Source organism: Nerophis lumbriciformis, linkage group LG08 (genome assembly GCF_033978685.3).
Source record: "Nerophis lumbriciformis linkage group LG08, RoL_Nlum_v2.1, whole genome shotgun sequence".
NCBI classification, from domain to species: Eukaryota; Metazoa; Chordata; class Actinopteri; order Syngnathiformes; family Syngnathidae; genus Nerophis; species Nerophis lumbriciformis.
The window spans coordinates 49,038,453-49,062,500 of NC_084555.2; the positions used below are offsets into that span (position 1 = coordinate 49,038,453).

At 41.0% G+C, this 24,048-nt stretch overlaps 1 protein-coding gene across 3 annotated transcripts in view; it reads right to left on the bottom strand.

Annotated features, from left to right (window-relative positions):
- Positions 1–24,048, bottom strand: part of mapk8ip2 (mitogen-activated protein kinase 8 interacting protein 2) — a 61,682-nt gene that overhangs the window by 28,429 nt on the left and 9,205 nt on the right. For all 3 annotated transcript variants that reach the window (XM_061969143.2, XM_061969144.2, XM_061969145.2), the window contains exon 2: positions 6,096–6,201. In XM_061969143.2, coding sequence (XP_061825127.1) covers positions 6,096–6,201 — 106 coding nt within the window. The remainder of the gene's footprint in view (positions 1–6,095; positions 6,202–24,048) is intronic.

The window sequence follows — 24,048 nt, forward strand, 5'->3', positions numbered from 1 at the left end:
CATCCATCCATCTTCTTCCGCTTATCCGAGGTCGGGTCGCGGGGGCAGCAGCTTAAGCAGGGAAGCCCAGACTTCCCTCTCCCCAGCCATTTCGTCCAGCTCCTCCCGGGGGATCCCGAGGCGTTCCCAGGCCAGCCGGGAGAGATAGTCTTCCCAGCGTGTCCTGGGTCTTCCCCCGAAACGCCTTCCTAGGGAGGCGTTCGGGTGGCATCCTGACCAGATGCCCGAACCACCTCATCTGGCTCCTCTCGATGTGGAGGAGCAGCGGCTTTACTTTGAGCTCCCCCCGAATGACAGAGCTTCTCACCCTATCTCTAAGGGAGAGCCCCGCCACTCGGCGGAGGAAACTCATTTCGGCCGCTTGTACCCGTGATCTTGTCCTTTCGGTCATGACCCAAAGCTCATGACCATAGGTGAGGATGGGAACGTAGATCGACCGGTAAATCGAGAGCTTTGCCTTCCGGCTCAGCTCCTTCTTCACCACAACGGATCGATACAGCGTCCGCATTACTGAAGACGCCGCACCGATCCGCCTGTCGATCTCACGATCCACTCTTCCCCCACTCGTGAACAAGACTCCGAGGTACTTGAACTCCTCCACTTGGGGCAAGATCTCCTCCCCAACCCGGAGATGGCACTCCACCCTTTTCCGGGAGAGAACCATGGACTCGGACTTGGAGGTTCTAATTCCCATCCCAGTCGCTTCACACTCTGCTGCGAACCGATCCAGTGAGAGCTGAAGATCTTGGCCGGAGGAAGCCATCAGGACCACATCATCTGCAAATAGCAGTGACCTAATCCTGCAGCCACCAAACCAGATCCCCTCAACGCCCTGACTGCGCCTAGAAATTCTGTCCATAAAGGTTATGAACAGAATCGGTGACAAAGGACACCCTCGTTCTGTAGATCAGAAAGTAGAGGACTTAAAGGGGTACCTTGAGGAACGCCTCATTGATGTAAATCACAAGTTTGGACCCCAGAGGTTATTTGTCAATGCTAAGATCTGCCAATGTGTTTACGGTGGTCCAAGTTCTTCTACACAACAGAAGCACTCTGGTGTTTTTAGGAATTCTACCAGGTTTTGAACTGAACTCTGATTGGACCGCCAGCGGAATAGCCCTGTAGTAGATCATCATTCTCACAGGGCGGAGTCATATACTGCGCTTTGTCCATCTCATCCTCTGTTCCTAAAGACGACAAACGAACACAAGGAGCAGTGATTCCTCTGGCTGGGACTCTGCCAGACTCTGCAGCACTTTCTCTGCCTCTGCTGTGGTTTTAATGGAGCCATCAAAGCGTGCCCCTCTCACATCACAATCCTGCTGACGCCGGCTTTATCTGCGCTTTACACCCGATCCTCCAGAGCACACCGGACTTTGTGCACAAATCCTTGTTATGAATGTGTTCCTCAACTTCAAGACTTATGGTCTGTCCTTCCAATGAAAGCTGTCACCAGGAAATGAGAGATGTATCTACAGCAGACCTCAGCTGTGTAGTGAAAGTGCCTCTGATGCAGATGATAATAGCAAGAACAATCATCTCAGAACTATAAATAAGAACAGCCAGTCTGCAAGAATAGTACATCAAAAACACCCTTCCATTGCAGCTTCACCTTAACTAACACTCGTTCACGGTCAAGATCATTTTGACGTATATTTCTCTATTGATCTGTAGACTTCAAGAGCAAATCAATAAGGCAGAATCCCTGAACGGGGATCAGTTAGCACGGAAAAAATAAGTCAGCACCACTGCTATGCCGATGACACTCAACTCTACCTAAAAACAAACCCAACCCCCTCTGCAGCCCTGCCATCATCCACACTTACCAACTGCCGTGGATGAAACAATGAACAGCTCCAAAACCGAAGCCATTCTAGTCGGCACCCCACATCAGACTCAGTCATACACCATCACCAGCATCACCTTCTCCGGCCACGACATTCACCTCTCATCCTCACTCACTAATCTGGGTTAGAATGGACCCTCACTTGACCTTTGAGGCTCAACTAAAACAACTGTGCAAGACCTCCTTCTACCATCTCAGGAACATTGCTAAACTCCACCCCTCACTCACTTTCTCTGATACCAAGAGGCTCGTCCATGCCTTTGTCTCCTCCAGGCTGGACTACTGCAACGCACTTCTTGTCGGGATCCCCGGCAAGAACATCCAGAAGCTGCAATACATCCAGAATAGTGCTGCTAGGATCCTGATGAGAGTGCGGAAATATGACCATATCACACCAACTCTCAAATCCCTTCACTGGCTTCCTGTTCCACTCAGGCTTGAATTCAAAGTCTCCCTACTAACCCACCAGTGCCTCCATGGAAATGCCCCCCTCTACCTCAAAGAACTACTCACCCCCAAATCCTCCACTCGATACCTCTGCTCCGGACAGGCTAACCTCCTCCAACCTCCGAGGACAAAGCTACGAACAATGGGAGACCGGGCTTTCTGCTCCGCCGCTTCCAGCCTGTGGAACGCTCTCCCTGACCACCTGAGGGCACCGCAGACTGTGGATGCTTTTAAAAAAGGCTTAAAAACCCTTCTTTTAAGAAGAACAAAAAGAAGCCTTTTTTTTAGATATATGCATACTAGTTATAGTATGCATGTATAACAGTAGGCTGTTCTAGTTTTTATTAGTATTTATTTATTATCTTTTTATTTTTATTTTTATTTTTTTAATACACCATAGCACATTGAGGTTGTTTAATCAATGTAAAGTGCTTTTTTACAAATAAAATCTATTATTATTATTATTATTTTAGACTTATTCTATGTCTTTACTGCAGTTTTACAGGCTGCTCGGATGGAACCAAGCATACAAACATTAAACCACCGCTTCAGTTGATGGTGTCATCGGTCTGATCTGAAAAGATGCTGGCACGCAAACTAAAAAGCATCAAAATATCAAAAAAGTATGCTGATAGGGCCTCAAATTGTACTAGGGCTGCAACTAACGACTATTTCAATAGTCGATTAGTCAACGATTATCTTAACGATTAGTCAACTAATCGGATAATAAAATGTACACGTATTCAATGGCTCTCATTTTACCATCGAATTCTAAAAGCTAAAGTTATTTTAGGCATGAGTTTAATAACAACAAAGATGAATAATTCATGCATAAGTATTTATTTATACTGTAACGGTGCTGCTCATTCAGCTGTTACCAAAATAAAATTACTTATGAAATGTTGTCCGTTTTAAAAGAAATGAAAGGCAAAGTGCTAAAAAAAACAAAAAACAATTAGCCTTGTTTATGCATTTAAAAAACATTAAAAGAGCAGCAAACAAAACACAAAATCTAACTTTCTCTAATAAAATATCATTTTGTGATCTTTAAAAAGCTTCACACTGATATATTGATTATTGATTAACAGTTTTAGCACTCAAATAGACTCAATGTGGAGAATTAAATCCATTCTTAAAATGTTGGCTATTTAATCGATTGTATGTTTTAATCTTATGAGACCTCCACGTTGGTGCCTGAAGGTAGAGAACAAGAAGAAGCTTATCGACTACGGTGTCGGCACAGACTACACATTTTCAGGACATATGCAGATCCCCAAAACACATCAGCAGGCACCAGAAGGTAGGAAAAGTTGCTTTCGCATAATATTGCGAAACAAAATGCCAGATATAATCTCTGTTAATAGGTGCCATTTTCGGGTCCTTATACACACACCATAGTAATACTCGTATGTTGAAGCACAGTACGTCTGACTATGGTAGCCGTAATGCTCCGACAATCCATCAAGCGGTGCGTCTTCATAGCTTACCCAAGTCGTACTAAAACATTTTGACAGATTTTTGAGGCCGTGTGTAATGTTCTGTATTCTCAATAGAAAATGTATAGTTTTGCTGTTGTTGACTGGCTTCAGCCTGCAGTCCACATGCATCGCTTATGTTTGACTGCCATCATATTGCAGTCCACACGCATCTCTTATGTGTGACTGCCATCTACTGGTCACACTTATCATTACACCATCTACCAAATAAAACAGCTTGGAGGTCGGTAAGCACAACCAGAGTAATTATGAATGACGTTTGTTGTCTGCTCTGTTTCTAAATGCCCCGACACACATTGTACGTGTATCCACCTGCTGTCGGCACCGTTGTACGTGTATCCACCTGCTGTCGGCACCATTGTACGTGTATCCACCTGCTGTCCGCACCATTGTACGTGTATCCACATGCTGTCCGCACCATTGTACGTGTAGCCACCTGCTGTCCGCACCATTGTACGTGTATCCACCTGCTGTCCGCACCATCGTACGTGTATCCACCTGCTGTCGGCACCATTGTACGTGTATCCACCTGCTGTCGGCACCATCGTACGTGTATCCACCTGCTGTCGGCACCATCGTACGTGTATCCACCTGCTGTCGGCACCGTTGTACGTGTATCCATCTGCTGTCGGCACCATTGTACGTGTATCCACCTGCTGTCGGCACCATTGTACGTGTATCCACCTGCTGTCGGCACCATTGTACGTGTATCCACCTGCTGTCGGCACCATCGTACGTGTATCCACCTGCTGTCGGCACCGTTGTACGTGTATCCACCTGCTGTCGGCACCGTTGTACGTGTATCCATCTGCTGTCGGCACCATTGTACGTGTATCCACCTGCTGTCGGCACCATTGTGCGTGTATCCACCTGCTGTCCGCACCATTGTACGTGTATCCACCTGCTGTCGGCACCATTGTACGTGTATCCACCTGCTGTCGGCACCATTGTACGTGTATCCACCTGCTGTCGGCACCATCAACTTCCGGGCGTTATGGTACACGCCCAATTGGGGGCGTCCCTGCAGACGAGTGTGTGACGCCATGTTGTATTGCAGACAGAGGCTCACTCGCCCTCTGGAACGTCTTTGTGCTGGGACGTATGAGCACGTGAAGCAACACAAAACTCCTCTACTGTCACCTCACCAAGGGCATGGAGGCAATAGGATAAATTAAAAACTGAAGACGCTGAAGAAGGGAGCAAAGGGAAGAGGATGTTGGAAAGGAAGGGTCCAGGAAATAGAGCAGAGGAGAGATAAGAGGGTGCAGAAAAGGAGCTAAGGATGGAATGTGTCCTTCAGAAGAAGCTCCAGTGGTCAGCTGTCGTCATGGCGACAGGCCACTAACATCAAGCACTTAGAGAGAGTGAGGATGGTTTGAAGAAATGACTTCATCCCACGCACACACACTACAAACACATCAGCTTTTTTATATTTTCATGGATAAATGTCCACCGTTTGGATATTAACATTTTCAGCTCATTCTGCTCCAGTAAGTTGCAGACTAAAGTTAAAGTACCAATGATAGTCACACACACACACCTATGTGGTGAGATTAATCTCTGCATTTGACCCATCACCCTTGATCACTCACTGGGAGGTGAGGGGAGCAGTGAGCAGCAGCGGTGGTCACGCCCGGGAATCATTTTTGGTGATTCAACCCCCAATTCCAACCCTTGATGCTGAGTGCCAAGCAGGGAGGTAATGGTTCCCATTTTTATAGTCTTTGGTAGGACTGTTGTGTTGTGTTTAGTCATTGTGTACTCTTGACTTTGTTGTCATCCAACAATTGTGTTTAGTCATTGTGTACTCTTGACTTTGTTGTCATCCAACAATTGTACGTAAACATTACATATCCCTCACCATCGATACATGGAACTAATTACCAATGACATGTATGAACTGTATCGGCCGATCGCTCTCATGGATGAAATGGACCAGCAATATATAGTGATACATGGTAATATATGGTGATAAATTGTGATACATGGTGATATATGGTGATATATAGTTATACATGGTGATATATAGTGATACATAGTGATATATAATGAAACATGGTGATATATAGTGTAACATGGTGATACGTATATAGTGATACAGGGTGATATATAATGAAACATGGTGATATATAATGATATATGGTGATATATAGTGATACATAGTAATATATGGTGATATATAGTGATTATATAGTGATACATGGTGATATGTGGTGATATATAATGAAATATGGTGATACATGGTGATATATAATGATACATGGTGATATATAGTGATATTAAGGAAGACAAAGTAAGTGACTTACCTTTTCATAACGATCAGAGTCATAATTTAGTCCGATCCCGCAGTCATCTGTGATTTCTGAGAGATCTTCATCGTCAAACTCCTCCAAACTGATGTCGTGGGCGGGCCTACAAACACATCAGACAAATAGACACATACATGTCAGACACACACACATCAGACACAAACACATCAGACACAAACAGAGATCAGACAAATAGACACACACATCAGACACACACACACCAGACAAATAGACACAAACACATCAGACACACACACCAGACAAATAGACAGACACATCAGACAGACATACACATCAGACAAATAGACAAAAACACATCAGACACACACATCAGACAAATAGACAAAAACACATCAGACACACACATCAGACAAATAGACACAGACACATCAGACACACACACATCAGACAAATAGACACAGACACATCAGACACACACACATAAGACAAATAGACACACACATCAGACAAATAGACACACACATCAGACAGACACACACATCAGACAAATAGACACTTACACTAGACAAATAGACACACACATCAGACACATAGACAAAAACACATCAGACACACACACACATCAGACAGACACACACATCAGACAAATAGACACAAACACATCAGACACACACATCAGACAAATAGACACAAACACATCAGACACACACATCAGACAAATAGACACACACATCAGACACACACATCAGACAAATAGACACAAACACATCAGACACACACATCAGACAAATAGACACACACATCAGACACACACATCAGACAGAAACACATCAGACAAATAGACAAACACATCAGAAACAAAGACATCAGACACAAAGACACACACACACATCAGACAAATAGACACAAACACATCAGACAAACAGACTCAGACACACACACACATCAGACAAATAGACACAGACACATCAGACAAATAGACTCAGACACACACACACATCAGACAAATAGACACAGACACATCAGACACACACACATCAGACAAATAGACACAGACACATCAGACACACACACAAGACAAATAGACACACACATCAGACAAATAGATGAAAACACATCAGACAAATAGACACACACATCAGACAGACACACACATCAGACAAATAGACACTTACACTAGACAAATAGACACACACATCAGACAAATAGACAAAAACACATCAGACACACACACACATCAGACAAATAGACACAAACACATCAGACACACACATCAGACAAATAGACACACACATCAGACACACACATCAGACAGAAACACATCAGACAAATAGACACAAAAACATCAGACACGCATACACACTCACACACACATCAGACAAATAGACACAAACCCATCAGAAACAAAGACATCAGACACAAAGACACACACACATCAGACAAATAGACACAAACACATCAGACACAAACACACTGATTGGAGAGCTAGCTTGTGCAGCTAGTGGCTCCATGACCATGACTTCTGTTTTGCTTGATCAGCCGTTTTACTGCCGTGTTACAGACACCGTTTGGAAACAATGAATAAACATTTTCATCATATTTCTGTGTAAATAACACAAGGTATAAATGTAGAGGTTATATACATGTGTGTAAATAACACAAGGTATAAATGTAGAGGTTATATACATCTGTGTAAATAACACAAAGTATAAATGTAGAGGTTGTATACATGTGTGTAAATAACACAAGGTATAAATGTAGAGGTTATATACATGTGTGTAAATAACACAAGGTATAAATGTAGAGGTTATATACATCTGTGTAAATAACACAAAGTATAAATGTAGAGGTTGTATACATGTGTGTAAATAACACAAAGTATAAATGTAGAGGTCATATACATCTGTGTAAATAACACAAGGTATAAATGTAGAGGTCATATACATCTGTGTAAATAACACAAGGTATAAATGTAGAGGTTATATACATCTGTGTAAATAACACAAGGTATAAATGTAGAGGTCATAGACGCTACGCTCAATAGTCCCCAAAAACTTTGCTCGCTGTGCAAGTTGAAGAGTTGATGGAGAAAGAAGTGTAATGTTTGTGTGGTTAGCTGCAGCAGGACTTTTTAGTTCCTAACAGCTGGCTGCAAGTGGAAGAAAAATGCTGCATTGCAGTGCGTCTAATAGGAGGGGAAGGATGCCAGATGTACACAATGTGGTCGCTCTCGCTGATGACCTCGCCGTAACCATGGCAACGTCACCGCCATCAGCTGACCGCTTCTAGTGTCAGAAGAGGAATGTCAGAAGGACCTGAAGCGCCATAGAGAGTCGTTGCCATGGCGACCTCGCTTCACCTTAACAATTGTTGTGTTGGCCATGAATCAAACAACAACGACAACATTAGTCATACCACATCTTTATTAAAGCACCATAGAGAGTCGTCGCCATGGCAACCTCGCTTCACCTTAACAATTGTTGTGTTGGCCATGAATCAAACAACGACAATATTAGTCATACCACATCTTTATTAAAGCACCATAGAGAGTCGTTGCCATGGCGACCTCACTTCACCTTAACAATTGTTGTGTTGGCCATGAATCAAACAACAATATTAGTCATACCGCATCTTTATTAAAGCACCATAGAATCGTTGCCATGGCGACCTCGCTTCACCTTAACATGTTGTGTTGGCCATGAATCAAACAACAATATTAGTCATACCACATCTTTATTAAAGCACCATAGAGAGTCGTTGCCATGGCAACCTCGCTTCACCTTAACAATTGTTGTGTTGGCCATGAATCAAACAACGACAATATTAGTCATACCACATCTTTATTAAAGCACCATAGAGAGTCGTCGCCATGGCAACCTCGCTTCACCTTAATAATTGTTGTGTTGGCCATGAATCAAACAACAACAACAACAACAATATTAGTCATACCACATCTTTATTAAAGCACCATAGAATCGTTGCCATGGCGACCTCACTTCACCTTAACATGTTGTGTTGGCCATGAATCAAACAACAATATTAGTCATACCACATCTTTATTAAAGCACCATAAAGAGTCGTTGCCATGGCGACCTCACTTCACCTTAACAATTGTTGTGTTGGCCATGAATCAAACAACAATATTAGTCATACCGCATCTTTATTAAATCACCATAGAGAGTCGTTGCCATGGCGACCTCGCTTCACCTTAACAATTGTTGTGTTGGCCATGAATCAAACAACAACAACAACAATATTAGTCATACCACATCTTTATTAAATCACCATAGAGTCGTTGCCATGGCAACCTCACTTCACCTTAACAATTGTTGTGTTGGCCATGAATCAAACAACAACAACAATATTAGTCATACCACATCTTTATTAAAGCACCATAGAATCGTTGCCATGGCAACCTCACTTCACCTTAACAATTGTGTTGGCCATGAATCAAACAACGACAACATTAGTCATACCACATCTTTAGTAAAGCACCATAGAATCGTTGCCATGGCGACCTCACTTCACCTTAACAATTGTTGTGTTGGCCATGAATCAAACAACAATATTAGTCATACCGCATCTTTATTAAATCACCATAGAGAGTCGTTGCCATGGCAACCTCACTTCACCTTAACAATTGTTGTGTTGGCCATGAATCAAACAACGACAATAATATTAATTATACCACATCTTTAGTAAAGCACCATAGAATCGTTGCCATGGCAACCTTGCTTCACCTTAACAATTGTTGTGTTGGCCATGAATCAAACAACAACAATATTAGTCATACCACATCTTTATTAAAGCACCATAGAGAGTCGTTGCCATGGCGACCTCACTTCACCTTAACAATTGTTGTGTTGGCCATGAATCAAACAACGACAATATTAGTCATACCACATCTTTATCAAAGCACCATAGAATCGTTGCCATGGCGACCTCACTTCACCTTAATAATTGTTGTGTTGGCCATGAATCAAACAACAACGACAACATTAGTCATACCACATCTTTATTAAAGCACCATAGAATCGTTGCCATGGCGACCTCGCTTCACCTTAACAATTGTGTTGGCCATGAATCAAACAACAACAACAATATTAGTCATACCACATCTTTATTAAATCACCATAGAGAGTCGTTGCCATGGCAACCTCACTTCACCTTAACAATTGTTGTGTTGGCCATGAATCAAACAACAATATTAGTCATACCGCATCTTTATTAAATCACCATAGAGAGTCGTTGCCATGGCAACCTCACTTCACCTTAACAATTGTTGTGTTGGCCATGAATCAAACAACGACAACATTAGTCATACCACATCTTTAGTAAAGCACCATAAAATTGTTGCCATGGCGACCTCGCTTCACCTTAATAATTGTTGTGTTGGCCATGAATCAAACAACAACGACAACATTAGTCATACCACATCTTTAGTAAAGCACCATAGAATCGTTGCCATGGCGACCTCGCTTCACCTTAACAATTGTGTTGGCCATGAATCAAACAACAACAACAATATTAGTCATACCACATCTTTAGTAAAGCTGACACAAAGCTACGTGGATACCCCTGTCATTTATACACCTATTATATTGCCTACATTATGAGGGACAAACTGTAAAAATGTATTATTAATCCACTTGTTCATTTGCTGTTAATATCTGCTTATTTTCTGTTTCAACATGTTCTATCTACACTTCTGTTAAAATGTAATAATCACTTATTCTTCTCTTCTTTGATACTTTACATTAGTTTTGGATGATACCACACATTTGGGTATCGATTCGATTCCAAGTAGTTACAGGATCACACATTGGTCATATTCAAAGTCCTCATGTGTCCATGGCCGTATCACAAGAAGGTAAAAATATCGATGTAATCATAGTAGTATCGACTAGACACGCTCTTGTACTTGGTATCATTACAGTGGATGTCAGGTGTAGATCCACCCATGGCGTTTTGTTTACATTGTGACGACGGTGAGCTGTTGTATCCTCCTACGGTGTGTCGTGAAGCATGTTTCGCTATTCCTCGTCCTCCAGTGATAATAATACTTGTAAGAAACGTACTTTATTTGTCACCATGGAGACGAGGATGCCTTAAAGCACCTCTTCCTGAGGGTGTTTCAGTGTTACAACTTCACCTTTATCTTTACTTTTTACGCCAAAATGCGTCCGTTCTCCCTTTCCTGTCTACACACTGTGTCTGCTTGTAAGTACTCTGTGTGTGTGTGCGCTGCCAACCATACTTTTTAGAGGTGGTATAGTACTGAATATGATTCATTAGTAACGCAGTACTATACTAGTACCGGTATATTGTACAACCCTAATACATGTATAGTGATATATTACTCATTGTTTACAAGCGGCCCTCTGAGGACAACCATAACTGCCATGTGGCCCTCAATGCAAAGGAGTTTGACCCCCTGGTGTGAAGTCCAGCTGTCACATGACTTGTCAGCTGTGGGTGCACATGTCCAACAGGAAGAGGTGCCGCTCTAAATGCGGAGTGACACATGCTGAGTCAGCATCAGCTGATGCTGCAGAGACACACCCTGCTGGCGAGCATCCTCCTCCTGCATCCCACTTTGACACATTTCATCTCCTCCTGCATCCCACTCTGACATATTTCACCTCCTCCTGCATCCCACTTTGACACATTTCATCTCCTCCTGCATCTCACTCTGACACATTTCATCTCCTCCTGCATCTCACTTTGACACATTTCATCTCCTCCTGCAACCCACTTTGACACATTTCATCTCCTCCTGCATCTCACTTTGACACATTTCATCTCCTCCTGCATCTCACTTTGACACATTTCATCTCCTCCTGCATCCCACTTTGACACATTTCATCTCCTCCTGCATCTCACTTTGACACATTTCACCTCCTCCTGCATCCCACTTTGACACATTTCATCTCCTCCTGCATCTCACTTTGACACATTTCATCTCCTCCTGCATCCCACTTTGACACATTTAATCTCCTCCTGCATCTCACTTTGACACATTTCACCTCCTCCTGCATTCCACTCTGACATATTTCATCTCCTCCTGCATCTCACTTTGACACATTTCATCTCCTCCTGCATCCCACTTTGACACATTTCATCTCCTCCTGCATCCCACTTTGACACATTTCACCTCCTTCTGCATCTCACTCTGACACATTTCATCTCCTCCTGCATCTCACTTTGACACATTTCATCTCCTCCTGCATCCCACTTTGACACATTTCACCTCCTCCTGCATCCCACTCTGACACATTTCATCTCCTCCTGCATCCCACTTTGACACATTTCACCTCATCCTGCATCCCACTCTGACATATTTCATCTCCTCCTGCATCTCACTCTGACACATTTCATCTCTCCTCCTGCATCTCACTCTGACACATTTCATCTCCTCCTGCATCTCACTTTGACACATTTCATCTCCTCCTACATCCCACTTTGACACATTTCATCTCCTCCTGCATCTCACTCTGACACATTTCATCTCCTCCTGCATCCCACTTTGACACATTTCACCTCCTCCTGCATCCTACTTTGACACATTTCACCTCCTCCTGCATCTCACTTTGACACATTTCATCTGAGCGTCCACCAAGTGCCACTAGAACAGGGGTGTCAAACTCAAATACAGAGTGGGCCAAAATTTAAAACTGAACAAATTAACCTTTCAATAGGGACCCAAACAAGTTTTGCATTGAATATTGAACAAAAATCAAAATCAACTTTCAAAAAACAAATGAAAAACATCAATAGTATATTAAATAAAATGTTAATAAAAATGTAATGCCTCTTTTTGATTTGCAGCCTTCTGAGGTAAATATCAACATTAACTTGGTGGGCGGAGGCGGGGTTTGGTGGTAGCGGGGGGTGTATATCGTAGCGTCCCGGAAGAGTTAGTGCTGCAAGGGCTTCTGGGTATTTGTTCTGTTGTGTTTATGTTGTGTTACGGTGCGGATGTTCTCCCGAAATGTGTTTGTCATTCTTGTTTGGTGTGGGTTCACAGTGTGGCGCGTATTTGTAACAGTGTTAAAGTTGTTTATACGGCCACCCTCAGTGTGACCTGTATGGCTGTTGACCAAGTATGCGTTGCATTCACTTCCGTGTGTGTAAAAGCCGCATATATTATGTGACTGGGCCGGCACGCTGTTTGTATGGAGGAAAAGCGGACGTGACGACAGGTTGTAGAGGACGTTGAAGGCAGTGACTTTAAGGCACGCCCCCAATATTGTTGTCCGGGTGGGGCACTGAAATTCGGGAGTCTCCCGGGAAAATCGGGAGGGTTGGCAAGTATGAGTATTAGCGGTGAATGTGGCGTTACAGTGGCCAGCTCTAATGTTAATTTGATATTGCCTCAAGGGCCAAAAGAAATTACACGGCGGGCCAAATGTGGCCCGCGGGCCAGAGTTTGACAGCCATGCACTAGAATGATCCAACTAGCAAACGTTTACAAACCAAAATATTTCTGCACTTTATCAGCAGCTTTTTGTCCCTCACTTAGACACACAGGACATGTATTTGTACGTTTGATCAAATGTATTCTTATCTAAAATACCATACCTGTAGTTTGACTAAGGCTGACAAAGGTAACGTGTAGGGTGTCAAAGTCAAGATGTGGCCCACCACTTCATTTTATTTGGCCCTGGAAATAATATGTATCAATAAAGTACTTTTCTACGGAGCCCCTAAAAGGACATGGGGGGGCGGGGGGGGGGGAATGTATAATTTTTTTTAATTTTTTTTTAGACATGTATCTCGTGCGCACGAGAAACTTTTTATAAAGTTATAAAAAAATTAATTAAAAAAATTATATATTTATTTATTTTATAACTTTATAAAAAGTTTCTCGTGCGCACGAGATACATGTCTAAAAAAAAATGTTTTTTAATTTTTTTTTGACATGTATCTCGTGCGCACAAGAAAGTATCTCGTGAGCACGAGAAAGTTTCTCTTGCGCACGAGATAGTTTTTCGTGCACACGAGATACATGTCAAAAAAAAAAAAGTATACTTTTTTTTTATAACTTTGTAAAAAGTTTCTCGTGCGCACGAGATACATGTCTAAAAAAAAATATATATATATATTTTTTTTTTTTACATGTATCGCATGCACACAAGAAAGTATCTCGTGCGCACAAGAAAGTTTCTCTTGCGCACAAGATAGTTTTCCGTGCACACGAGATACATGTCTAAAAAAAAAAATTTTTTTTTTTTTTTTTTTTTTGACATGTATCTCGTGTTTTTTTATAACTTTATAAAAAGTTTCACAAAAAAAAATTTTTTAGTTTTTTTTATAACTTTATAAAAAGTTTCTGGTGCGCAGGAGATACATGTCTAAAAAACAATTATTATTATAATTTTTTTTTTTACATGTATCGCGTGCATACAAGAAAGTATCTCGTGCGCACGAGAAAGTTTCTCTTGCGCACGAGATAGTTTTCCGTGCACACGAGATACATGTCTAAAAAAAAAATTTATTTATTTTTTGACATGTATCTCGTTTTTTTTATAACTTTATAAAAAGTTTCACAAAAAAAAAAATATTTTAATTTTTTTTTTATAACTTTATAAAAAGTTGTGTCAAAAAAAAATGTATACATTTTTTTTTTATAACTTTGTAAAAGGTTTCTCGTGCGCACGAGATACATGTCTAAAAATATATATATATATATATATATATATATATTTATTTATTTATTTTTTGACATGTAGCTCGTGCGCACGAGAAACTTTCTCGTGCGCACGAAATACGTCTAAAAAAATATATATATATATATTTTTTTTTTTACATGTATCGCGTGCACACAAGAAAGTATCTCGTGCGCACGAGAAAGTTTCTCTTGCGCACGAGATAGTTTTTCGTGCACACGAGATACATGTCTAAAAAAAAAAATTTTTTTATTTTTTAAAACTTTATAAAAAGTTTCACAAAAAAACATTTTTAATTTTTTTTTATAACTTTATAAAAAGTTTTTCGTGCACACGAGATACATGTCTAAAAAAAATAAAAAAATAAATAAAATTATAAAAATATAATTTCTCCCATGTCCCTTTAGGGGCTCTGTACATTTCTTACTAAATGTATTCTTTCTTTTTATTTTGGGGAAAAAAAAAAAATATATATATATATATATATATATATGTGTACTTTTTTAATTTTTTTTTTTTTATAACTTTATAAAAACTTTCTCGTGCGCACGAGATACATGTCTAAAAAAAATGTATATATTTATTTATTTTTTGACATGTAGCTCGTGCGCACGAGATAGTTTCTCATGCGCAATACATGTCCAAAAAAATATATATACTTTTTTTTTATTTTTTTTTATAACTTTATTAAAAGTTTCTCGTGTGCACGAGATACATGTCTAAAAAAAATTTTTAATAAAATAAAATAATTAAAAAAATAATTTCCCCCATGTCCCTTTCGGGGCTCCGTACATTTCTTACTAAATGTATTCTTTCTTTCTATTTTGGGAAGAAAAAAAAAATATATATATATATATATGTATATATATATATTTTTTTTTTTATAACTTTATAAAAAGTTTCTCATGCGCACGAGATACATGTCTAAAAAAATATACATATATTTATTTATTTATTTATTTTTTGACATGTAGCTCGTGCGCACGGGAAAGTTTCTCTTGCGCACGACATGTCTAAAAAAAATAATAAAATACTTTTTTTTTTATATATAACTTTATAAAACGTTTCTCGTGCGCACGAGATACATGTCTAAAAAAAATTTTAAATAAAATAAAATTATTAAAAAAATAATTTCCCCCATGTCCCTTGAGGGGCTCCGTACATTTCTTACTAAATGTATTCTTTCTTTCTATTTTGGGAGGAGTAAAAAATGTACTCCATAAATGATGTTAACTTAAATATTGTCTAATTCAGGGGTCGGCAACCCAAAATGTTGAAAGAGCCATATTGGACCAAAAATACAAAAACAAATCTGTCTGGAGCCACAAAAAAATGAAAAGCCATATTACATACAGATAGTGTGTCATGAGATATAAATTGAATTAGGAGGACTTAAAGGAAACTAAATGAGCTCAAATATAGCTACAAATGAGGCATAATGAAGCAATATGTACATATAGCTAGCCTAAATAGCATGTTAGCTTCGATTAGCTTGCAGTCATGCAGTGACCAAATATGCCCGATTAGCACTCCACACAAGTCAATAACATCAACAAAACTCACCTTTGTGCATTCCCGCACAACATTAAAAGTTTGGTGGACAAAATGAGACAGAAAAAGAAGTGGCATAAAACACGTCCTAGAAAGTCGGAGAAAGTTATACATGTAAACAAACTAAGGTGAGTTCAAGGACCGCCACAATTAGTAGGACAAAACGGCGCTCGCCAAATACTCGAATCAGTGAAGCATGTTTAATATAAACAGTGTGCTTTATAACAATTAGGGAGGTTTGTGTCATGTTTGTCCTCCTACAGAAACCATATTAAAACTAAAAATAGATTTTTTTCCCCCTCATCTTTTTCCATTTTTCATACATTTTTGAAAAAGCTCCAGAGAGCCACTAGGGCGGCGCTAAAGAGCCGCATGCGGCTCTATTGCCGACCCCCCGGTCTAATTATATATGATCAATCATTCAAACCATGGAAATGCCCCCCTCTACCTCAAAGAACTACTCACCCCCAAATCCTTTACACGACACCTCCGCTCCGGAAAGGCTAACCTCCTCCAAGATCCGAGGACAAAGCTATGGGAGACCGGGCTTTCTGTGGAACGCTCTCCCTGACCACCTGAGGGCACCACAGACTGTGGATGCTTTTAAAAAAGGCTTAAAAACCCTTCTTTTTGAAAGAGCCTCTTTTTTTTTTAGATATATCCATACTAGTTCTAGCTATTTGGCTGTTCTAGTTTTTATTTTTTTTACTATTTATTTTACTTGTTGGGGGCATCTATTTGTGGTTCTAACGTTGTTGTTTTGTTTTTGTTTGTTTGTTTTTTGAAATGCACTGTAGCACTTTGAGGTTGTTTGCTCAATGCAAAGTGCTTTTACAAATAAAATCTATGATTATTATTACTATAGGACTTATTTTCACTATGCAACATGCACACGCCCCAATGTGCCTCACCTTCCTTAGCAACACTAAAACACAACAATGCCTGCGTCCACAACATTCTACACACACACCACATCCTTCTAATGAGACCAGATATATACAATACAGAGCATCCACAAAGACCGGGGCTTTCTGCTCCGCCGCTCCCGATCTGTGGAACGTTCTCCCTGACCACCTGAGGGCACCACAGACTGTGGATGCTTTTAAAAAAGGCTTAAAAATCCTTATTTAAAAAAAATAAAAAATAAAAATAATAATAATAATTTTAGATATATGCATACTAGTTCTAGCTATTTGGCTGTTCTAGTTTTTATTTGTATTTATTTTTTATTATCTTTTTATTTTATTTTTTTAATACACTGTGTCAGGACTTGGACTTTGGCTTGGTTTGTTCTCCCGTGGTGCAAATGAGCATTTGGACCAGACATGGCGTGAAGGTGAAGACATTATTTATTTTAAACTATCAAAAAAAAAGGAATAAACAAAAAGCGCGCACAGTGGCGGAGAATAAAACTAGACTTTAAACACAAAACTTGCACATTGGCAGAAACTATGAACAATTAAACAAAACACTAACTGTGGCTTAACAAACAAAAACTTACTTGGCATGGAACCGGCATGAAAAAAAGAGTAGCAAGGGTCATCAGGGTGTGGAGAGTGTGCAGGAGCATAAATGTGGTGATGTCGTCAGGACGAACAACAGAAAATGAATGAACTTAAATACTATGGACATGATTAGTGAAAGCAGGTGCGTGACTCAAAACGTGAAACAGGTGCGTGACGTGACAGGTGAAAACTAATGGTTGCTATGGTGACAAGAGTGCACAACGAGTCCAAACGTGGAACAGGTGCGTGACGTGACAGGTGAAACTAATGGTTGCTATGGTGACAAAACAAAACAAAAGTGCACAAAAAGTCCAAAATTTAAACCGAACATTACTAAAACAAAACATGATCACACAGACATGACACACTGTAGCACTTTGAGGTTGTTTACTCAATGTAAAGTGCTTTTTACAAATAAAATCTATTATTATTATTATAAGACATAAACAACTTTTCTGTTTTGTTTGATCGGCCGTTTTACTGCCGTGTTACAGACACCGTTTGGAAATAATGTATGTAAATAAATATTTACAGAATATATCTGTGTCAATAACTCATTTCACAACGTATAGATCTGCGGCTAATAGTCCGGTGCAGCTAATATATGGAAAATGTTGTGGGTGCGACTTACCGTATTTTCCGGACTATAGGGCACACCGGACTATAAGCCGCAGGTATATACGTTGTGAAGTGAGTTATTGACACAGAAATATTCTGTAAATGTTTATTTACGTACCTTAATTATGTACAAATGGTGTCTGTAACACGGCAGTAAAACGGCAGATCCAACAAAATGTCAGACATCGTCGTGGACCCCTTCGCTGCGGAAGCTAGCTCTCCAATCAGCTAAACAGACTCAATAACTTGCTTTTTCCAAATAAAATCTATTATTATTATTATGTTTTAAATAGAAATAAATACTAATAATAATGATTTCCGAGCAAGTTATATATCAAATTGTGCAATGTAAAAGTAGCAATAGATTTCATGCTACAATTGTGACATTTACTGTGTGCTTTTTTTTACAGCATTTTTCTCTAAATGAAAAAAACTACTTTTTTTTACTGTAATAAACTGTGGTGCCGTTTTGGCATTTACAGTAATCGTCAGAATAATTGTATCTAAGTTATCACAAAACTTTGTGTTTCAATGAGTTCCCCGTGAGAGGACAAAAGCTGTCTTTGATCTTACCAATCAAAAGGCTTGTAAAACTCCACTGTGTAGGATGGGAAGCGACATGAAGGTGTTGGTTTCTTTGATGTATTGTAATCCACAGGAAGATTTTTGTTTTGACCCGAGATCTACAAAGCGGAGAGGACGCAGGACCTGACACCCCCCCCCCCCCACCCCCACCCCTTCCAGGCACCTTTTCTTTGATCTGTTTTGTGACCAAAGGCAGCGGCTGTTTACGACCCCCCTCCCTTTAGAAACAGCTGTTGCCATGTAATCAGGGAAAGTCCAAATAAAAGAGGAGGCGTACAATCTTTCGTCAGAGCGTGGTGGGAGACTGTGCAAGAGTACAGCCCGGACATTTCTCCTCAATTGAGCTGAATTGAATTCTGTCTCTGTTTAATTCCTTGCTTCTTGTCTCGTTTAATAGATGTCATCAGTGTTTGAACCTGACAGTAATACACCCAAAAATATACATGTGTTGATTTGTGGTTAAAAAAACAAACAAACAAAAACTGGCAACTCAGGTGCCAAAATGTTACTGTTAAATTGCAGGGTTTTTTTTATTTATAGTAAAAACATCAGTAGTGTTTTTCCATTTACAGTAATATACACTACATTTACAGTAATATACACTACATGTACAGTAATATATACTACATGTACAGTAATACACACTACATTTACAGTAATATACACTACATGTACAGTTATATAATTACATGTACAGTAATATACACTACATGTACAGTTATATACACTACATTTACAGTAATATACACTACATGTACAGTTATATAAATACATGTACAGTCATATACACTACATTTACAGTTATATACACTACATTTACAGTAATATACTTCCACATGTAGCTACTTCCACATGTTGCTACTTCCACATGTTGCTACTTCCACATGGCCACATGTTGCTACTTCCACATGTTGCTACTTCCACATGGCCACATGTTGCTACTTCCACATGTTGCTACTTCCACATGTTGCTACTTCCACATGTTGCTACTTCCACATGGCCACATGTTGCTACTTCCACATGTTGCTACTTCCACATGTTGCTACTTCCACATGTTGCTACTTCCACATGGCCACATGTTGCTACTTCCACATGGCCACATGTTGCTACTTCCACATGGCCACATGTTGCTACTTCCACATGTTGCTACTTCCACATGGCCACATGTTGCTACTTCCACATGTTGCTACTTCCACATGTTGCTACTTCCACATGGCCATATGTTGCTACTTCCACATGTTGCTACTTCCACATGTTGCTACTTCCACATGTTGCTACTTCCACATGGCCACATGTTGCTACTTCCACATGTTGCTACTTCCACATGGCCACATGTTGCTACTTCCACATGTTGCTACTTCCACATGTTGCTACTTCCACATGGCCACATGTTGCTACTTCCACATGTTGCTACTTCCACATGGCCACATGTTGCTACTTCCACATGTTGCTACTTCCACATGTTGCTACTTCCACATGTTGCTACTTCCACATGGCCACATGTTGCTACTTCCACATGTTGCTACTTCCACATGTTGCTACTTCCACATGGCCACATGTTGCTACTTCCACATGTTGCTACTTCCACATGGCCACATGTTGCTACTTCCACATGTTGCTACTTCCACATGTTGCTACTTCCACATGTTGCTACTTCCACATGGCCACATGTTGCTACTTCCACATGTTGCTACTTCCACATGTTGCTACTTCCACATGGCCACATGTTGCTACTTCCACATGTTGCTACTTCCACATGGCCACATGTTGCTACTTCCACATGTTGCTACTTCCACATGTTGCTACTTCCACATGGCCACATGTTGCTACTTCCACATGTTGCTACTTCCACATGGCCACATGTTGCTACTTCCACATGTTGCTACTTCCACATGTTGCTACTTCCACATGTTGCTACTTCCACATGGCCACATGTTGCTACTTCCACATGTTGCTACTTCCACATGTTGCTACTTCCACATGGCCACATGTTGCTACTTCCACATGGCCACATGTTGCTACTTCCACATGTTGCTACTTCCACATGGCCACATGTTGCTACTTCCACATGTTGCTACTTCCACATGTTGCTACTTCCACATGTTGCTACTTCCACATGGCCACATGTTGCTACTTCCACATGTTGCTACTTCCACATGGCCACATGTTGCTACTTCCACATGTTGCTACTTCCACATGTTGCTACTTCCACATGGCCACATGTTGCTACTTCCACATGTTGCTACTTCCACATGGCCACATGTTGCTACTTACACATGTTGCTACTTCCACATGTTGCTACTTCTACATGTTGCTACTTCCACATGTTGCTACTTCCACATGTTGCTACTTCCACATGGCCACATGTTGCTACTTCCACATGTTGCTACTTCCACATGGCCACATGTTGCTACTTCCACATGTTGCTACTTCCACATGTTGCTACTTCCACATGGCCACATGTTGCTACTTCCACATGGCCACATGTTGCTACTTCCACATGTTGCTACTTCCACATGTTGCTACTTCCACATGTTGCTACTTCCACATGGCCACATGTTGCTACTTCCACATGTTGCTACTTCCACATGACCACATGTTGCTACTTCCACATGTTGCTACTTCCACATGGCCACATGTTGCTACTTCCACATGTTGCTACTTCCACATGTTGCTACTTCCACATGGCCACATGTTGCTACTTCCACATGTTGCTACTTCCACATGTTGCTACTTCCACATGTTGCTACTTCCACATGGCCACATGTTGCTACTTCCACATGTTGCTACTTCCACATGGCCACATGTTGCTACTTCCACATGTTGCTACTTCCACATGGCCACATGTTGTTACTTCCACATGGCCACATGTTGCTACTTCCACATGTTGCTACTTCCACATGGCCACATGTTGCTACTTCCACATGTTGCTACTTCCACATGGCCACATGTTGCTACTTCCACATGTTGCTACTTCCACATGTTGCTACTTCCACATGGCCACATGTTGCTACTTCCACATGGCCACATGTTGCTACTTCCACATGTTGCTACTTCCACATGGCCACATGTTGCTACTTCCACATGTTGCTACTTCCACATGGCCACATGTTGCTACTTCCACATGTTGCTACTTCCACATGTTGCTACTTCCACATGGCCACATGTTGCTACTTCCACATGTTGCTACTTCCACATGGCCACATGTTGCTACTTCCACATGTTGCTACTTCCACATGTTGCTACTTCCACATGGCCACATGTTGCTACTTCCACATGTTGCTACTTCCACATGACCACATGTTGCTACTTCCACATGTTGCTACTTCCACATGGCCACATGTTGCTACTTCCACATGTTGCTACTTCCACATGGCCACATGTTGCTACTTCCACATGTTGCTACTTCCACATGTTGCTACTTCCACATGTTGCTACTTCCACATGACCACATGTTGCTACTTCCACATGTTGCTACTTCCACATGGCCACATGTTGCTACTTCCACATGTTGCTACTTCCACATGTTGCTACTTCCACATGTTGCTACTTCCACATGGCCACATGTTGCTACTTCCACATGTTGCTACTTCCACATGGCCACATGTTGCTACTTCCACATGTTGCTACTTCCACATGTTGCTACTTCCACATGGCCACATGTTGCTACTTCCACATGTTGCTACTTCCACATGGCCACATGTTGCTACTTCCACATGTTGCTACTTCCACATGGCCACATGTTGCTACTTCCACATGTTGCTACTTCCACATGACCACATGTTGCTACTTCCACATGTTGCTACTTCCACATGGCCACATGTTGCTACTTCCACATGTTGCTACTTCCACATGGCCACATGTTGCTACTTCCACATGTTGCTACTTCCACATGTTGCTACTTCCACATGTTGCTACTTCCACATGGCCACATGTTGCTACTTCCACATGTTGCTACTTCCACATGTCGCTACTTCCACATGTTGCTACTTCCACATGTTGCTACTTCCACATGTTGCTACTTCCACATGGCCACATGTTGCTACTTCCACATGTTGCTACTTCCACATGGCCACATGTTGCTACTTCCACATGTTGCTACTTCCACATGGCCACATGTTGCTACTTCCACATGTTGCTACTTCCACATGACCACATGTTGCTACTTCCACATGTTGCTACTTCCACATGGCCACATGTTGCTACTTCCACATGTTGCTACTTCCACATGTTGCTACTTCCACATGTTGCTACTTCCACATGTTGCTACTTCCACATGTTGCTACTTCCACATGTTGCTACTTCCACATGGCCACATGTTGCTACTTCCACATGTTGCTACTTCCACATGGCCACATGTTGCTACTTCCACATGTTGCTACTTCCACATGGCCACATGTTGCTACTTCCACATGTTGCTACTTCCACATGGCCACATGTTGCTACTTCCACATGTTGCTACTTCCACATGGCCACATGTTGCTACTTCCACATGTTGCTACTTCCACATGTTGCTACTTCCACATGTTGCTACTTCCACATGGCCACATGTTGCTACTTCCACATGTTGCTACTTCCACATGGCCACATGTTGCTACTTCCACATGTTGCTACTTCCACATGGCCACATGTTGCTACTTCCACATGTCGCTACTTCCACATGTTGCTACTTCCACATGTTGCTACTTCCACATGTTGCTACTTCCACATGTTGCTGAGGATGACAGCAGCAACCTTCAGGTTGGGAGACAGCCTCCTAAAGTCTACTTTAAGATACGTTAGTGGAATAGAGCAAAGGTGAAATAAATGGAGTTGTGTGAGCGAGTGAAGAAGACCACAGAGTCTGGGAGATCTTTTCAAAGTCCTCAGCCATAATTCACTTGAAGACACACATGAAGAAGATCCACTTTCAGGCTGCATCATGACATCATGACATCATGACATCATGACATCATGACATCATGACATCATGACATCATGACATCATGACATCATGACATGTTGGAGGAGCATTTGTTAGAAAAGTCATTAAGGCCAGATCCATTTCAGAGGCTTCCTGTC